The sequence below is a fragment of the Neolamprologus brichardi genome, chromosome 16 (genome assembly GCF_056152115.1).
Source record: "Neolamprologus brichardi isolate AB-2024 chromosome 16, ASM5615211v1, whole genome shotgun sequence".
NCBI lineage: Eukaryota > Metazoa > Chordata > Actinopteri > Cichliformes > Cichlidae > Neolamprologus > Neolamprologus brichardi.
The window spans coordinates 35457114-35473705 of record NC_142119.1 but is presented as its reverse complement, the minus strand read 5'-3'; the positions used below and the strand labels follow the sequence as shown (position 1 = coordinate 35473705).

The window sequence follows — 16592 nt, the reverse complement described above, 5'->3', positions numbered from 1 at the left end:
GTTTATCTGCTCGCTGTGCAAACATCTGTTAGTTATTTGCTCTGATTAATTCCAAATTTTCTAAAGCACCGTGCCTGCTGGTGGAAGCATTAGGAAATGCCTTTACACGACCATATATGGTCGAAGGCTTTTCTGAAAGCTCTGCAGAAGATGTTATCCACATCCATTCCTCGATTTCACCGCTGCAGTTTGTCCTGTGTTAAACAAACAGCTCAAAGTGATCTCGTGTGCGTTTGAAGCTTCACATGAACAGCTCACTCAGCCTCCTAACTTTATCTTTTATTGTGTGTTTATTTTTGCAGTCCTAACTGTGGCACTTTGGCCGGCTGTGGTTGGTTTTAACGTGAGATAAAAATGAATGTCGACTTGACTTTATATGCAGCTGAAGTTGTGAAGCCTGGATCATGTGTCGGTCAGATTTGGCCCCTCGTCTGCCGGTGCACGGGCCGCGTGGCGTAAAGTCCAAGGGCTGATTTATTTATAGGCTTCAGACAATAAAAGTCCTTGTACAACATTATTGTTGCTGCGATGCTCTCTCTTAGTCGTTTTGTCATCTCTCCTCTGTCATTTTATTCTCTTCATATGGAAAAAAGTAGGGATGCACCGATACCGATACTGGTATCGGGTATCGGGGCCGATACTGTAAAATGTGTGTGTACTCATACTCGTAAAAGTTAACCGATACCAACTTATTTCATTAATCAGAGGGTGGCTTGTCATTTCTGTTGTAGTTTGTTAGATTGGCCACTAGGGGGCCAATTATTATTTTATTTATTATTTATTTTATCATTTTTTATATTTTATTATTTATTTAATAATAATTATTTTGTTTGTTTGTTTACAATATGGACACTCTGCAACAATTTAAAAGTTTAATTTATTCTCAAACCTAATTTGTATTTATTTTATTCCAAACAGAAGTGTTTATTTATTATTCTGAAAGCTCGAGACAGTGCCAATAGTTCAGTGATATTTTGTTAAATTACAATGTGGAGACTCTGCAATAATTTAACAGAAGTGCTTATTTTTCACTTGAAATTTTTTTGTGGTTATTTTTATTAAGATTTTATTTTTTATCGGCAGGAAATATAATAAAACCTGTCTTCCAATTCATTGCATTTGTGTGTGTGTGTGTGTGTGGTAGAAGTATTGTTTTTTGTACTCTGTATCGGCAAGTACTCAGATCCAAGTATCGATTTGAAAAAATCGGTATCGTTGCATCCCTAGAAAAAAGTTTTTCAAGTTCTCTGCAAAAACAATATATTGATCTTTTATTAATTGATCTTTTTAACTGGAGTCGTGTCAGAGCTGTCTGTAAGTACCAGGAAGCATCGGTGTAACTGGAATCTGTTACATTGGTTAATACAGTAAAGGGATAATCCCATAAAGAAGCGAGTGGTAATCCTATAAAGAGTAGTTGTATAATCGGATATTTACACTCTGGATTAGGATTATCCTTCAGATCACCAGTGTTTCCATGACTCTCTGTTCTTTCCCTCGTGGTTTTGCAACTTGGATACATGTAGCACGTGTCAGATGAATATCTAAGTATATCTGCACAAACAGGAAGACGTGGCACGTGTCTGCAAGTCTTTGTGATGTTGCTTTTCTCGTATACTGTGAAAGTTGTCATTTTGGTTAAGTAGTAGTTTATGATTTGATATGCTGTGTCATTGCTCATCTGATTGTGAGCGTCTAAACCTCCCGAACATCAAACAGAATGACTTAAATACTATTTTACTGCCTCTGAAGTCGTCATCTTCCAACTTCTCCTCCCTGCTTTAAGCCTTCATTTCTTCAGAGAGCGTTGGCTCAGTCGCCTGCTTCACTACAGAGACGTGTTGGCTGATTAGGACGTCTCAACTGAAAACTGAAAATATGTGTGTACAACGTTTGGTATGTGGATTGTGTCTATGAGCAGTTACTTATTACAGGTGATTGGTTGTTGCAGCTTATTGACAAGATAACAGCCTTTTGTATGGAGTCTACATTAGTGTGGGAGCATTTATCTGATGTATTTATTGTGTCGGACCATCAGTCGACCTTTTGTCCAGCTGTCTGTGGGGGTTGGAGCCCCTCCATACTATAGGGTGAGTCCACCCTGTGCAGTCATACAGCTAACACAGAGAAACAGTCGCACACACACCTGCAGAATCACAGAGTGTAACCTAAATGCATATTTAACCTCCTAAGACCTGAGTGCGTTTTTAATTTCTCTGTGCCGTTTGGGCTGATGGGCACCTGATGAATGTGAAAACAAAGAATTACCTGATTTTTGTTTCTGAGAAAAATGAGATTCACATAAGAGGACATTAGTTTTAAATTTCAATAGAACAGTGGCAGCATAACGTCCTCGTAAGTGGACATCAGGCCCTTGCAGAGACTCTACACATTAGTGGCAAAACACCAGGACCTGAAAAATTCAAAGAACAAAGGTTACGCCCTCGTCTATAAGTGTATAAGGAATCTTCTGAAGGTGGTTTTATTCAAAGTTTCTTATATAATATAAGAATTAGGGATGCAACGATACCAATTTTTTCAAACCGATACTTGGATCTGAGTACTTGCCGATACAGAGTACAAAAACCGATACTTCTACCACACACACACACACAAATGCAATGAATTGGAAGACAGGTTTTATTTTATTCTCTGCCGATAAAAAATAAAATCTTAATAAAAATGACCACAAAAAAAATTTCAAGTGAAAAATAAGCACTTCTGTTAAATCATTGCGGAGTCTCCACAATTTAACAAAATATCACTGAACTATTGGCACTGTCTCGAGCTTTCAGAATAATAAATAAACGCTTCTGTTTATTTATTATATTTCATATCGCGGCTCGAGTATGCTGAGAAGACGGTTCAATCCTCTGTTTTCCACGACCGGCATTGGCTGGTCATCCAGAGCGATAAAATGAGTCAGAGCCTCTGTTATTTAAACTGCCCGTGGATTTTCTCTTGACATTTTTCATCGCTTTTCCAAAACCTGAGTTAAAGCTGAGTTGTTTAGCCTAGCTACAGCAGCCTCCAGTTTCTCTTTTTTATCTGGAGCTGCCAGTCTCACTCGCCTAACCCTGTGCCTGTTTAGCGCGGGATGTCCCCCTAGTGGCCAATCTAAAAAACGACAACAGAAATGACAAGCCACCCTCTGACTAATGAAATAAGTTAGTATCGGTTCATGGTATCGGTTTACTTTTATGAGTATGAGTACACACACATTTTACAGTATCGGCACCGATACCCGATACCAGTATCGATACCAGTATCAGTATCGGTGCATCCCTAATAAGAATTACTACACATAATGTCAGAAAACTCTGATACTAAAGATACTTGGATATCATTGGATGCTAAACAGGCCTTCGATTGGTTCCATCTAATTTCCCAGATTGGGTTTTGGTTTGTGTTTCTCAAGAGGATCAGAATTTTACACACAGAGCCGATTGGCAAGCGTAACAAATGGAAGGACTTCTAAACCAATAACAGCGACCTACCCAACAAGGGTGCCCTCCTCCACCAGTGCTGTTGGCCCTCGACCTGGAGCGCTGAGATACACCGAGCTTTGACTGGAATCCAATGAATGACAAGCACATCTTATATATCTCTACCCCGATGATGTTCTCCTCTTCTTATCAAATCTGGCAGTATCTTCAACCTCATAAAACAAAGTGATGCATTTGGACAGTTTTTGGAATAAATTATACAAAATCATCAGTGGTCAGCACTGTTGCCTCACAGCAAGAAGGTCCTGAGTTCAAGTCCACCATCAGGTCTTTCTGTGTGGAGTTTGCATGTTGTCCCTGCCGTGTGGCTGCTCTCCGGGTACTCCAGCTTCCTCCCACAGTCCAAAGACATGCAGTTAGTGGGGCTTGGTTATTGGTAGCTCTGAGGTGCCCATAGGTGTGAGTGTAAGTGTGGATGTTGTCTTAGTGTTAGCCCTGCAGCAGACTGGCGACCTGTCCAGGGCGTAGCCCGCCTCTCACCCTGAAACAGCAGGGATAGGCTCCGCCTCCCCACGACCCTGGAAAAGGATCAATGTTATATTTGCATCAAGAGGAAAAAGATTCTCAAATAACAAAATCACTGTTTAAAAATGCAAAAGGAGGATTCATGTTTTAATTCATGTTCATGATTTTTTAAGAATCAAAATTGAACCTGATATAAAAACAACCATTTGAACATTTTAAGGATTCACCAAAATGTTTTTTCTTTTATCTTTCTTTCTTTCAATTTTATTTATATAGCGCCAAATCACAACAAAAGTCGCCTCAAGGTGCTTCATAGATACAGAGAAAAACCCAACAATCATATGACCCCCTATGAGCAGCACTTTGGCGACAGTGGGAAGGAAAAACTCCCTTTTAACAGGAAGAAACCTCCGACAGAACCAGGCTCAGGGAGGGGCGGGGCCATCTGCTGTGATTGGTTGGGGTGAGAGAAGGAAGACAGGATAAAGACATGCTGTGGAAGAGAGACAGAGATTAATAACAGATATGATTCAATGCAGAGAGGTCTGTTAACACATAGTGAGTGAGAAAGGTGACTGGAAAGGAAAAACTCAATGCATCATGGGAATCCCCCGGCAGCCTACATCTATTGCAGCATAACTAAGGGAGGATTCAGGGTCACCTGGTCCAGCCCTAACTATATGCTTTAGCAAAAAGGAAAGTTTGAAGCCTAATCTTAAAAGTAGAGATAGTGTCTGTCTCCTGAATCCAAACTGGAAGCTGGTTCCACAGAAGAGGGGCCTGAAAACTGAAGGCTCTGCCTCCCATTCTACTTTTAAATACTCTAGGAACAACAAGTAGGCCTGCAGAGCGAGAGCGAAGTGCTCTAATAGGGTGATATGGTACTACAAGGTCATTAAGATAAGATGGGATAAGATAAGATTTTTCTCACCAGTCTATCCTGATGCAATGATGCATCCTTTTCAGCAGGAGGAGCTTTAGGAGCCTTTAAACTATGGCGAGTAAAGGCTTCAGAAAACAGGAGCTCTTCATTCAAACAGCGCCCGTATGATGGGCTGTGTCTAAACTTTGATATCTCTAAGAAGCAGTCGAGACAGTTTATTTAAACCAAACATCAGTCGTTCATATCTGAACCACAGCTCTTAAACCTCGAAGACCAAATGATAAAGAAAGACACATTTCAGTGTTTATAATGTAACTGCTGCCTTTGACAGTCTGTCAGTAACAGATTACAGGCAATGAAAACTGATATTAAGATGTTTAAACTCTCAGTTCACACAAGACTGAGATGATTACAGGAGTTAATGACAGTGAGACCTTACCCCTGAAAACTGAACTGGTGGTCTCCTGATATTCCTGATGTTTGTTTGAAGTATTCTGGGTACTTTGTGTCAGTGTGTGTGAGACTCCAGAAATCCTGAAAGATGCGAGTGCAGACGTTGTTGAGTCTTTGGTTCCAGCTCCTGTGAACCTCCAGTTTAGTTCTTCTGATATGTTTGAGTTTCGTGGTTTTCCTTCATTATGATTCATGCTTTGCCTCCGTGTCATGCCCATGTGTCTCCGGTCAGCATCTCTGTGTTTCCTGTTTTATTTTGACAGTCTTTGTTGGGCTTCCCTCTGTCTCCTCCTTAATCTGTCCCAGCTGTGTCCCCATGTGGTTGCACTCCCCGATCACCTCCTGTCTGTGTATACTGTGCGAGTTTCCCCCTGACCTTTGCTGCGCTCCTCCCGAGATTTCTTATGTCAACATTTCCAAGGTTTTCCTAGTGATCCGGGTTTTGTGATTCTGTGTCCTGTGGTCGGCGTTTGGTTCCTCACACGAAACACATGATCTGTCTCCGGGTATCCTGACAGTTGGAGTACAGGTGGTGCAAACACTGTCTGCTGGGCATCTCCCCAGAGAGCCCTGCTTCATCAATATGTATTGATTTTTGGACTTTTAGGGGCTGGAAGAATCAATCATTGGAGACAAAAGGAAATGTGGTCACATGTTCTGTTGGACAAACTGTGAGAGGAAAGGCAGAGGGTTTGAAAATGTATGGAGACTGTGATTGGACAACAGTGCAGATCAATCGTTGGTCTGTATCTGAATGTGTTTGCTCAGGGCGACTGTCTTTTTGGTATCGTGCACTGCCAGCCGTGGTTCATTACACCAAACAAAGGAAATGTTTCTCTACCTTGCAGAACACTTACACCAACGCAGACAAGCTGCTGGAGGCGGCCGAACAGCTCGCGCAGACCGGAGAGTGTGACCCGGAGGAAATCTACAAGGCAGCTCGACACCTGGAAGTGCGAATCCAGGACTTTGTCCGGCGGGTGGAACACAGGAAGCTGCTGCTTGACATGTCTGTCTCCTTCCACACACACACGAAGGAGGTGGGGACAGTTTTTATTCCATGTAGCCACAGAGACAGGTGATGTGTGTTATTCACTCTCTTTGCATTGACGATCATTTCTGTCTGCGTGTCTGCATCCAGCTGTGGTCGTGGATGGAGGAGCTGCAGAAGCAGCTGCTGGACGATGTGTGCTGCGATTCTGTGGACTCGGTGCAGACTCTGATCCAGCAGTTCCAGCAGCAGCAAACAGCCACACTGGAGGCAACGCTCAATGTGATTAAAGAGGGGGAGGAGCTAATACAGCAGCTGAGGTAACAGTCACGCTCTTCTTATTATGGCAGTATTAGGGCGAAGCTGACACCAACTAACAACTGAAGCAGTGAAATGAGGATTTCTGAAGTTAATAGAGCATCTCAGATTGTAGCAGCAATACTTCAAATGTCATGAAAACACACAGACACATAAATACTACACAAAACGAAATAACAGAAACCCAGTGATGGCAGCAGAAACAGGAGGGGTGGAGCAGCGAGTTCAGGGGTGGTGTCAGGACCAGAGATGGGCAGTAATGCGTTACGCGTTACTGTAATCCGATTACTTTTTTCAAGTAACGAGTAAAGTAAGGGATTACTATTGCAAAAACGGTAATTAGATTACCGTTACTTTCCCGTAGGAACGCTGCGTTACTGCGTTACTAAAACCGTGAGTTTTTTGCGAGAATGTCTCATGACAGTGACGTAAGCGAGTGCGACGTTCGTGACAACAGCTGTGTGCAGATCAACAATGGATCATATATCGAGTGCAGAGAGAGTATGAGCGTGCAGCGTTTAAAGCGTGGAAGTACTGACCTTACTTTGAGTTTGATTCCATAAAAAGTGACAAAAACATTAGTGTCCGTTGTGCGTGGGAAGAAAACTTCTTTTTACAGCGAAAAAACCCCTAAACTTCCAAACAAGCACCGAGTAGCTACGACGTAATGGGAAACTCACAGAGAAACTCGCGGATTCTTCCACTGACCGCGGCACACCTGCACCAGGGTAAACCTCCGCCTACCCCACTCCTGCTTTACAGGTGAAAATAGAGCAACAGGACCGCTAGTCTTTGACTTTATTTATTTTCTGCTGTGTTTTACTTGCATCTATTTGAAAGACTGAGTGTAAACACACAAAATATTTTATTTTATGAGCTGGAATGTGCAGAAAATAGGTTTAAATGTTAAACTAATTTCTTCCAGTCAGAGAATGTTGCAGATAATTAAATGTTTGCTTGATGCATAAAGTTAAAAGATTAAAACTAATAAAACAAGTTTTAAAAAGAGACTTTTCCATTTGATTACATTTTGTATGATGATTATGTAGAAAAAGTAGAATTGGGCTGAAAGATCTATCACTTTATCACCTATTCAGGTTGTAAATCGTGTTTTTAAAAAGTAACTAAGTAACTAAGTAATTAATTACTTTTGAAAATAAGTAATCAGTAAAGTAATGGGATTACTTTTTGGGGGAAGTAATCAGTAATTAGTCACTGATTACTTTTTTCAAGTAACTTGACCAACACTGGTCAGGACCCACACAGCTGATCCATCCTGTAGGACACCGGGAAGTGTTGGACTAACTGGAGCATCCAGCTGGAACGCTGTAAAAGTTGGTTGGAAGAAACGAGTAAAAGAAAAAACGATCATTTTGAGAAAAAAGCTGAAATGATCTTTGGGGAAAAAGTCCAGAGTTTACAGTTGTTTTATAAAATGCCTCTTTACTGCAGGAGGGTGGAACTGCTGTGCCTTCATACTGATCACCACTCTTTGTTTATGTGCTAATGAAACATGATTTCCTTCCAACTGTGAAGCAGGATTTCAGTAACTCAGAGGGAGCAGCAGCAGTTTGTCTTGAAACGACAGTATCTTTACAGCTTTATTCTCCAAATGATCAATAATGTTTTAATTAATACTCAGCCTATTTTATTTTTACGACACCAGCACAAGGTTATAAACTCACAGTGCATCGTGCACAAGCACGAATGCTGGCAGTGCTTCGGTTACTCTGTAGGGTCTGCAAAGAGCTGCAGAAGCCTGGGAATGCATACGAGTTGGACCATTTTGAATCGTCTCCTCCTGTATCCTGTGTTTTTGCAGGGATGCAGCCATGTCCACCAATAAGACGCCACACTGCAGTTCCATTGCGCACATACAGGGTGTGCTGCAGCAGCTGGATGAAGCCCAGGGCCAGATGGAGGAGTTGTTCCATGAACGCAAAATCAAGCTGGACATCTTTCTGCAGCTTCGAATCTTTGAGCAGTACACGATAGAGGTCAGGCAGTTACCCTCAGACACGCAAAACTAGACGTGATGTGTTAACGCCAATTAATGCGCTTTCTTTCACCGAGCAGAATAGAAAAAAATATTTTGCTAATTTTGAGGTTTTGTCTGCACAAGTCGGCTCAAATCAGCTGCTGGACCGGGTCTGTTGTTCACTTGAATCTTTATGATTGCTCACTCTTCCCGCTCTGGCAGGTCACGGCAGAACTAGACGCTTGGAACGAGGATCTGTCTCGTCAGCTGAACGACACCGGCCGCTCGGGTGCTAGCAGCAGCGGCAGCAGCGGGGGAGGCGGTGCCTCGTCCGCCGGCTCGGAGGACATCGGTCTGGCAGAACAGCGGCTGAAGCGGCACGCAGAGAGGAAAGCAGCCATGAACAACATGACCTATGAGGTGATGCAGCAGGGTCAAGATCTGCACCAGTACATCATGGAGGTCCAGGCTTCAGGTAAGGAGGAGGAGGAGCGCAGGAGTGAACCGTGAGGTCTGAACTTGAATCTGACTTTTTTATCCACTGCCTTTAGCGCACAACTTCCTTTACACTAATTCGTCGACATGACAGAAGCAGAACGTGTGTGTTTGTCACAGGAATCGAGCTGACAGGAGAGAAGGACTTGGACTTGGCCTCTCAGGTTCAGGAGCTGCTGGAGTTCCTGCACGAGAAGCAGCAGGAGGTGGAGGTCAACGTGCAGCACACGCACACGCGGCTGGAGCAGACTCTTCAGCTGCGCCACCTGCAGGGAGAAGTTAAACAGGTGAAGGCACTCACGGGGACGACGAATCTTTAACCTACTTTGCTATTTAGCTTCAGTTTGTTGTCCCAGATCTGGAAAACATCGAGACTCAGAGAAAGCTAGTCCAACTAGAGCAACGTTGTTATCGACTGTTCTCGTTTTGAACATGCTCGATGCTGGAGAAGTGACAGGAACAACAGCCAGGCTGTGTAGACAGGAAGCACACTGCTACTGCTGCAAATGGATACAGCTGAATCATTTATTAAGCTCATGCCAACGTGCTAATAACACACAGGAACACCCTCACTGCTATCTGTCTGAGATCACTCGCCTGCCATGGCTAATGTCATCTTTCACAGGACCACTCTCACTCCAAACACACATCACATACTCACAGTTTGTCATGTTTCGAGGCGTCCCATAGGAATGCCAAAGGCAACCTCGCGTGTCCCTGTGATTGGATGGAATCCAACAGGATGGGGTTGGAGGTTGGCGCACCTGAGGGAAATCACTCCTTCTCTGCACTTAAATGATTGTTGTTGATGTGGACGTCGAGCTGTGAGCGGAGAGCTGCAGCCGGGCGAGGGAAGATGTCACTGAGCGGTGCCACAGTCACATGGTGTCATATGTTACGTTTTGGGATGTGAACGCGTTGATTTCACCGCGTTACAAAGAAATGTAACCCGAGGAGTAGGGCTGGGCGATATGGCCTAAAATTCTTATCGCGATATAATTTAAAGCATGTGCGGTAACGATATATATCACGATATATTCTTTTCTTCTGTATAACGTATTTTCCGCACTATAAGGCGCACTTAAAATCCTTTAATGTATGAATTCTGGTTGTTCTTACTGACCTCGAACCGATTTTGGCTGCAGAAATCTGTTAAAAAATGTTTTAGTACAACTTTGGTAAGCTCACTGCTTGATGGATTGTCAGAGCATTACGGCTGCCGTAGTGAGGAGCTTCATGGAGGAACCTGGGTCCTAAACTCCGTCAGCTTCAGGTCCCAAAGTCAAACGAACACTGAGAGTTAAAACCGGTCTAAATTCTTTAATAAAATCATCAGCGTTGCTGCTTTATCAGGTGTAACAATTAAGTTTAACATCCATGAAAACAGAAGTTATTAAATTTAACGGAGTTAGAAGTTAGCAGGAAGTTAGCTCGCTAGCTTCCACCTAAACATTTCATACCATGTTCTGACAGAGATTTCTGAAACTAATTCAAACGTACAGCTCTGCTATCACTTCCAACATAAATGAAGACAGAAACTAAACAGCAGTGACGTTTGCAGGGTTACTGAAGTTGGACTACCTGGTATATAATGTTGTGCTACGTGATTGCTAGCGACACAGCTATGTTAGCATAACATTAGCACAGTAAAGCTGGAGGATGAACGCCAACTTTTTTTCCACTCGATAAAAGTTAACGTGAGAGATTCTGGTGGTCAGGGACAAATGCAATCGCATAGCAGGATGCTGTACACGGGCCAAACTTCAGTCAGGAGAACAACTGAGATCATTCATCCACGATACGAGGTTAGTTATTAATATACTGCAACAACATGGGAACAGAGCAGCTGCAGAGAATTCAACATTAATGAATCAATGTTACGGAAGTGGAGGAAGAGCATTTTTTGGCTTTCCCCATATTTCAAAAGTGCTTCATCTCTTTGCTGTGACTGTCGCCCGCCATAATTTGCAGATGGTAATGGTTGTAGCTGCTGCCATGCTTTCGACCAAAACATCAACATGCGCTATCGCGATAGAGCGATATAGTGAAAATCTCTATCGTTGGCCAAATTTATATCGTTTCTATCGCCCACCCCTACCGAGGAGCACATACATGTCACAGGTTCATCTTTTTACACTAGTTTTTTGTAAACTCTCAGAAGCTGTGTGTGTCGTGTAGTTGAAGTTCTGACAAACATAACATAGTGCAAGTGTGTCCATTAAGACATCAGTCAAAGCCAAAAACAGTCTATTTATTAACCTTTGACCTTTCACTGCTGTAGGTTTCCTTTTGTTAACAATGAAGCATCACACAAAAGGTCCGAGGGTGTAGTCCTACTGATATTTGGATGTACACATTATTAAAGATGTTTCAGTAAGTGTGTTAATAAAAACATTACTCATGATAAACGCTCACAGATGTTTGCAGGTGTTAGTCGTCCAGGACTGAAGCTTCACTCATGTTGCTCCACAGCGTCTACATGTTATGAGTACAGATATGATGTTAGTGAGGGAGGCTTTCCCGCCACACCTGCATGTTTATATAAGTCGTACGTTGTCATGGTGTCTGACTCGTTGTCTAGGTGTTGGGTTGGATACGTAACGGAGAGTCCATGCTGAACGCCAGCATGGTCAACGCCAGCTCGCTGTCTGAGGCCGAGCAGCTTCAGAGGGAGCATGAGCAGTTCCAGATGGCTATAGAGGTACAGACACACACACACACATCACCTAATTATTGGTACTCCAACCAGTTTTACTGTATATGAGTAATAATTTTTCAGTGTGTGCTGGTTTGAATTGTAGCAGATGTGCACGTGTGTGTGTGTGTGTGTGTGTGTGTGAACCAGGCTTACCTCAGTCATTTACATTCTGAGTTTGAACAGTAACAGATGCTTCACACACACTTACACACACACATTAAATCCTTTAAGTGCTGTCACTGGATGCTGTGGTGTTACTTTAAATAGCTGACCACAGAAGTCTGAAGGTGTGTGTGTGTGTGTCTTGATGATATGACTCCTGCATCTTCCTGCTGATGTGCTGCTGTGTACCCAGGCTCACCCACTCGTGCACAACATTATAAAATAAACTTTTGCCTCCATGTAGTTTTTCCCTCCTGCTGTATTTAACTGAAATAAAACAGGAAATGAAATGTTAGGATCATTTTAATACAGCTTAATTATCAGAATTGTAATCAAAGCTGTAAATGATCAGAGTCAAACTTTAAAGACTCTTTTTGTTTTAGAGCCCTTTAACCTTTAAGCCTTGTGTTTGTGTAGACCCCCACAAAGGCATGTTAGAAATGGTATATTGAACTGAGTTAGGGATGCACCGATACCGATACTGGTATCGGTATCGGTACTGGTATCGGTACCGATACCGATACTGGTATCGGTATCGGGGCCGATACTGTAAAATGTGTGTGTACTCATACTCGTAAAAGTTAACCGATACCATGAACCGATACCAACTTATTTCATTAATCAGAGGGTGGCTTGTCATTTCTGTTGTAGTTTTTTAGATTGGCAACTAGGGGGCCAATTATTATTTTATTTATTATTTATTTTATAATTTTTTATATTTTATTATTTATTTAATAATAATTATTATTTTGTTTGTTTACCATATGGACACTATAATTTAAAAGTTTATTTTATTCCAAACAGAAGTGTTTATTTATTATTCTGAAAGCTCGAGACAGTGCCAATAGTTCAGTGATATTTTGTTAAATTACAATGTGGAGACTCTGCAATAATTTAACAGAAGTGCTTATTTTTCACTTGAAATTTTTTTGTGGTCATTTTTATTAAGATTTTATTTTTTATCGGCAGAGAATAAAATAAAACCTGTCTTCCAATTCATTGCATTTGTGTGTGTGTGTGGTAGAAGTATCGGTTTTTGTACTCTGTATCGGCAAGTACTCAGATCCATGTATCGGTATCGTATCGGTTTGAAAAAATTGGTATCGTTGCATCCCTAAACTGAGTGATAGTGGAGATAATAACCACATCTCCTCTCTTCCAGTCTCTATTCCACGCTAACTCTCTCCAGAAGACGCATCAGAGTGCTCTGCAGGTCCAACAAAAAGCTGAGGTGAATCTTCTTTAATGCCTGACTAACTGTTTCCCTTCGTTTCTCTGTCGTCAGTAGTTGACAGCTGCCCATCGTGACCTCTTTTGCTCCTTTTATCAGATGATGCTACAGGCGAGTCATTATGATCCAGAGGCAATTCGAAGCTGTGCTGAGAAGGTTGCCGTTCACTGGCAGCAACTGATGCTGAAGATGGAGGACCGTCTGAAGCTGGTCAACGCGTCCGTAGCCTTCTACAAGACATCTGAACAGGTGCGCTTCAAGCAAACGCCGCCATCGCTGTTTTTGTTTTCTTACATCAGCAACGGGAAGGTAACTGTTTGTGCGTCTGTGCAGGTGTGCAGTGTGTTGGAGAGCCTGGAGCAGGAGTACCGCCGCGATGAAGACTGGTGCGGCACACACGACAAAGTGGGAAGTTCGTCCGACAGCGACCACCTGCTGCCTCTGATCAGTAAGCACCTGGAGCAGAAAGAAGCCTTCCTCAAGGTGATTTCATGTCTCACTGTCTAAAAGAACAAAGCAGGCTGCTGGCCATGTTTGATAAATAATGTATGCAGATGATGCCATCATATTCTACACAACTAATAACATATATATATAAAAAATCTATATATAAAAAGAGTTCTCAGATGTTGTTCCTGCTGGAGACTCTTGCCTAGCTTGATGGTCACTGCCCCAAGTGCTCCGATTAGCACTGTTGCCTTCATCCTCCACATCTTCTCCAGCTTCTCATGTTCCTCCTCCCTGCGATAGCTACCACTTGGTATAGCTACACCTATCACAACGGCCGTCTCCTGCTGCTTGTCTGCCACTATGTTGGTTAGCCATCACCAGTTTGTCCGTCTGTATCTGGAAGTCCCACAAGATCTTAGCTCGGTCATTCTCCACCACCCTGGGGGCGTCTCCTATGTTGACCTTGGGGCTTCCAGGTTATACTCGGCACAGTTGTTCCTGTACACTATGCCGGCCACGTGGTTATGGCATTCCATGTATGCCCTGCCTGCTAGCATCTTGCACCCTGCTGTTACGTGCTGGACAATGTTCCCTCTAATGTTTCATGTGTCTGAGCGAACACACAAACTCCCTGAGCGTCCCTTGGACCACTGTGAGCCAAGGTTATTATCGTTAACGAAAACTAACGAAATAACAAAAACTAGAAGTGAAAAAACATTTTCGTTAACGGAAATAAAAATAAAAACAAAAAAAGGAAAACTAACTAAAACTGTAATGAGTTTTCACAAAACTAACTAAAATTAACTGAATTTATAGCAAAAATGTGTTTAGTTTTCATTGATGTGTGCGTGTCATACAAGAGTCAAGGGTGAAAATGAAGTTTAGTTTCCAGATTTTTTTCTTGCTGTGTCTCATTATACCAGCAGGTGGCAGCACGTTAGTCGAGTCGTCTGTGTTGCTGCTCCGTCCACGCGCAGAATCATGTCAGGAAAAGTCGGGAGAAAGCGCCAGAGTCCAATTTGGGATTACTTTATTTGTGGGATTACACTTAATTATTGCAAACACGACTAAAACTATAACTGAAACTAATCAAAACTAAACTGAAACTAAGGATTTTCAAAAAATAAAAACTAAACTAAACTAGCAAACAATTGGTAAAAACTAATTAAAACTGATATAAAATTGAAAATCTGAAGTCAAAACTAAATAAAAATAAAACCTAATGAAAATTGCAAAACTATTAAAACCCTGCTGTGAGCAACAGCAGAAGTGTGCACTGTGGTCACATCGACCACATCGAATCCATCCAAGTTACATGTTTATTAAAGTAATCTTATTACAGCATTTATGTTAGACTACTTTTAATTAACTGCTTTAGCCCACTTACAATGAAAATTTAAAACAATCTTGTTCACCTGTGTAGCATGTTAACACTATTGGAGGTAAAAATAACTTGAACTCCAATTTTGAAAACACAACTTTCTTTTTTTTTATTTATAAAGCTCTGACTGTATGATGAGTCTGTGGTCTGGGAGAGAGTCTGTAACTCTCTGTCTGCAGAATACAGTAAATAATGACCAATGTTGGGTAATTAATTATATAGTTACTTCTTCAAAAAAGTAACTGAGTTTTGCAAACAACAAAGTTTTTGCAGCTGTTTACCTAAAAATGCAGCCAAGGCATTTTTTTAAATAAACATTTCAAACTATTTACAGAACAATCAGCTGTTCTGCATCAAATCTGATGCCACACAAATTATTTGTGTCACTCCAAAAATAATTTCTGTCCACTATGAGATGAAGGAGAACAACAGCCTGATACCTGCAGGCCTGACAGCAGCAGATGTGTCACTGCTGTAACACCTGTAACACTCAGCAGTCGCCTCATTGTTCTGACACACACAACAAAACTACTGACTACACTACACACTGACTGCACACTAACTACACACTAACTACACACTAACTACACAAGATTTGCGCCAAACGTGGCAAATCTCTCACATCTCAGCTCAGAGGGAACATTGGTGCTGGCCTGTCTCAGCAGCACCTTTACACCTGGTGTTTCAGCCTCTGTGGATCTCGCTGTTTTCTGGTGTTCATGGGCGTGTCAGGGACATTATCTGGTCTGATCATCTGGACGTCCCCGACAGCTTTGAGCACTTATTAGCAAACACATCGCACAGACAAGCAGCATGTTTACTGATGTCGGTGTGTTACAGGCGTGCACTCTGGCCCGGAGGAATGCAGAGGTGTTTCTGAAGTACATCCACAGGAACAATGTGAGCATGCCCGGAGCTGCCGGTCACACCAGGGGACCTGAGCAACAGGTTAAAGGTCAGTGCTGCTGATGCAGCGTGTGTGCGTGTTGCCTCCAGTCAGGTGCAGTAGATCGTGTCCACGATAGGCGAGTTAGGAAGGTTGTGTAGCAGTCAGGGATGAACTCTGTGATTATTGTCCCTGTCGGTGTGTGCAGCTATTCTGAACGAGCTGCTGCAGAGAGAGAACAGAGTCCTGCACTTCTGGACATTAAAGAAACGACGGCTGGACCAGTGTCAGCAGTATCTGGTGTTTGAACGCAGCGCCAAGCAGGTGAGTGTGTGAAGTCCAAAGAACGAACGCTTTGTAGTAATCTTTTTTAATAAGTAGTAATGCAACAATAAAATGACAAAGGTTAATGCTGGGTTTGTAAACACTGGATGATTATTACAACGTTGCACAGACGTGCACCTATAAACACTGTTTGAATTAAGAAGGTTATAAAAATCATGCAACGCTGTTAAAAACACATCCTTTCATATTTCATGACTTTTTCAAAAATGTGTTTGTATATTGGGAATTCTGGATGTTTTCCAGTTGTACTTCGAGCCGTACAGGGTTGTCATCCGCGTTGCCTAGCAACACTTATTGTTTGCACACATTTTGGTTGTTGTTTTTTTTTGATCAAGGTCTTTTTATTGAAC

At 42.2% G+C, this 16592-nt stretch overlaps 1 protein-coding gene across 4 annotated transcripts in view; it reads left to right on the top strand.

Moving 5' to 3' along the window:
• The window catches only part of kalrna (kalirin RhoGEF kinase a), a 154513-nt gene that overhangs the window by 69291 nt on the left and 68630 nt on the right, over positions 1–16592 (top strand). For all 4 annotated transcript variants that reach the window (XR_015716557.1, XM_087829726.1, XM_087829727.1 and 1 more), the window contains exons 15-25: positions 6156–6347; positions 6449–6618; positions 8439–8613; positions 8817–9069; positions 9210–9376; positions 11671–11790; positions 13112–13180; positions 13280–13429; positions 13514–13663; positions 15852–15966; positions 16106–16221. Coding sequence is in view for 3 of the 4 variants with exons in the window: in XM_087829726.1 (XP_087685852.1) it covers positions 6156–6347; positions 6449–6618; positions 8439–8613; positions 8817–9069; positions 9210–9376; positions 11671–11790; positions 13112–13180; positions 13280–13429; positions 13514–13663; positions 15852–15966; positions 16106–16221 (1677 nt within the window). In the remaining variant the exon portion in view is untranslated. The remainder of the gene's footprint in view (positions 1–6155; positions 6348–6448; positions 6619–8438; positions 8614–8816; positions 9070–9209; positions 9377–11670; positions 11791–13111; positions 13181–13279; positions 13430–13513; positions 13664–15851; positions 15967–16105; positions 16222–16592) is intronic.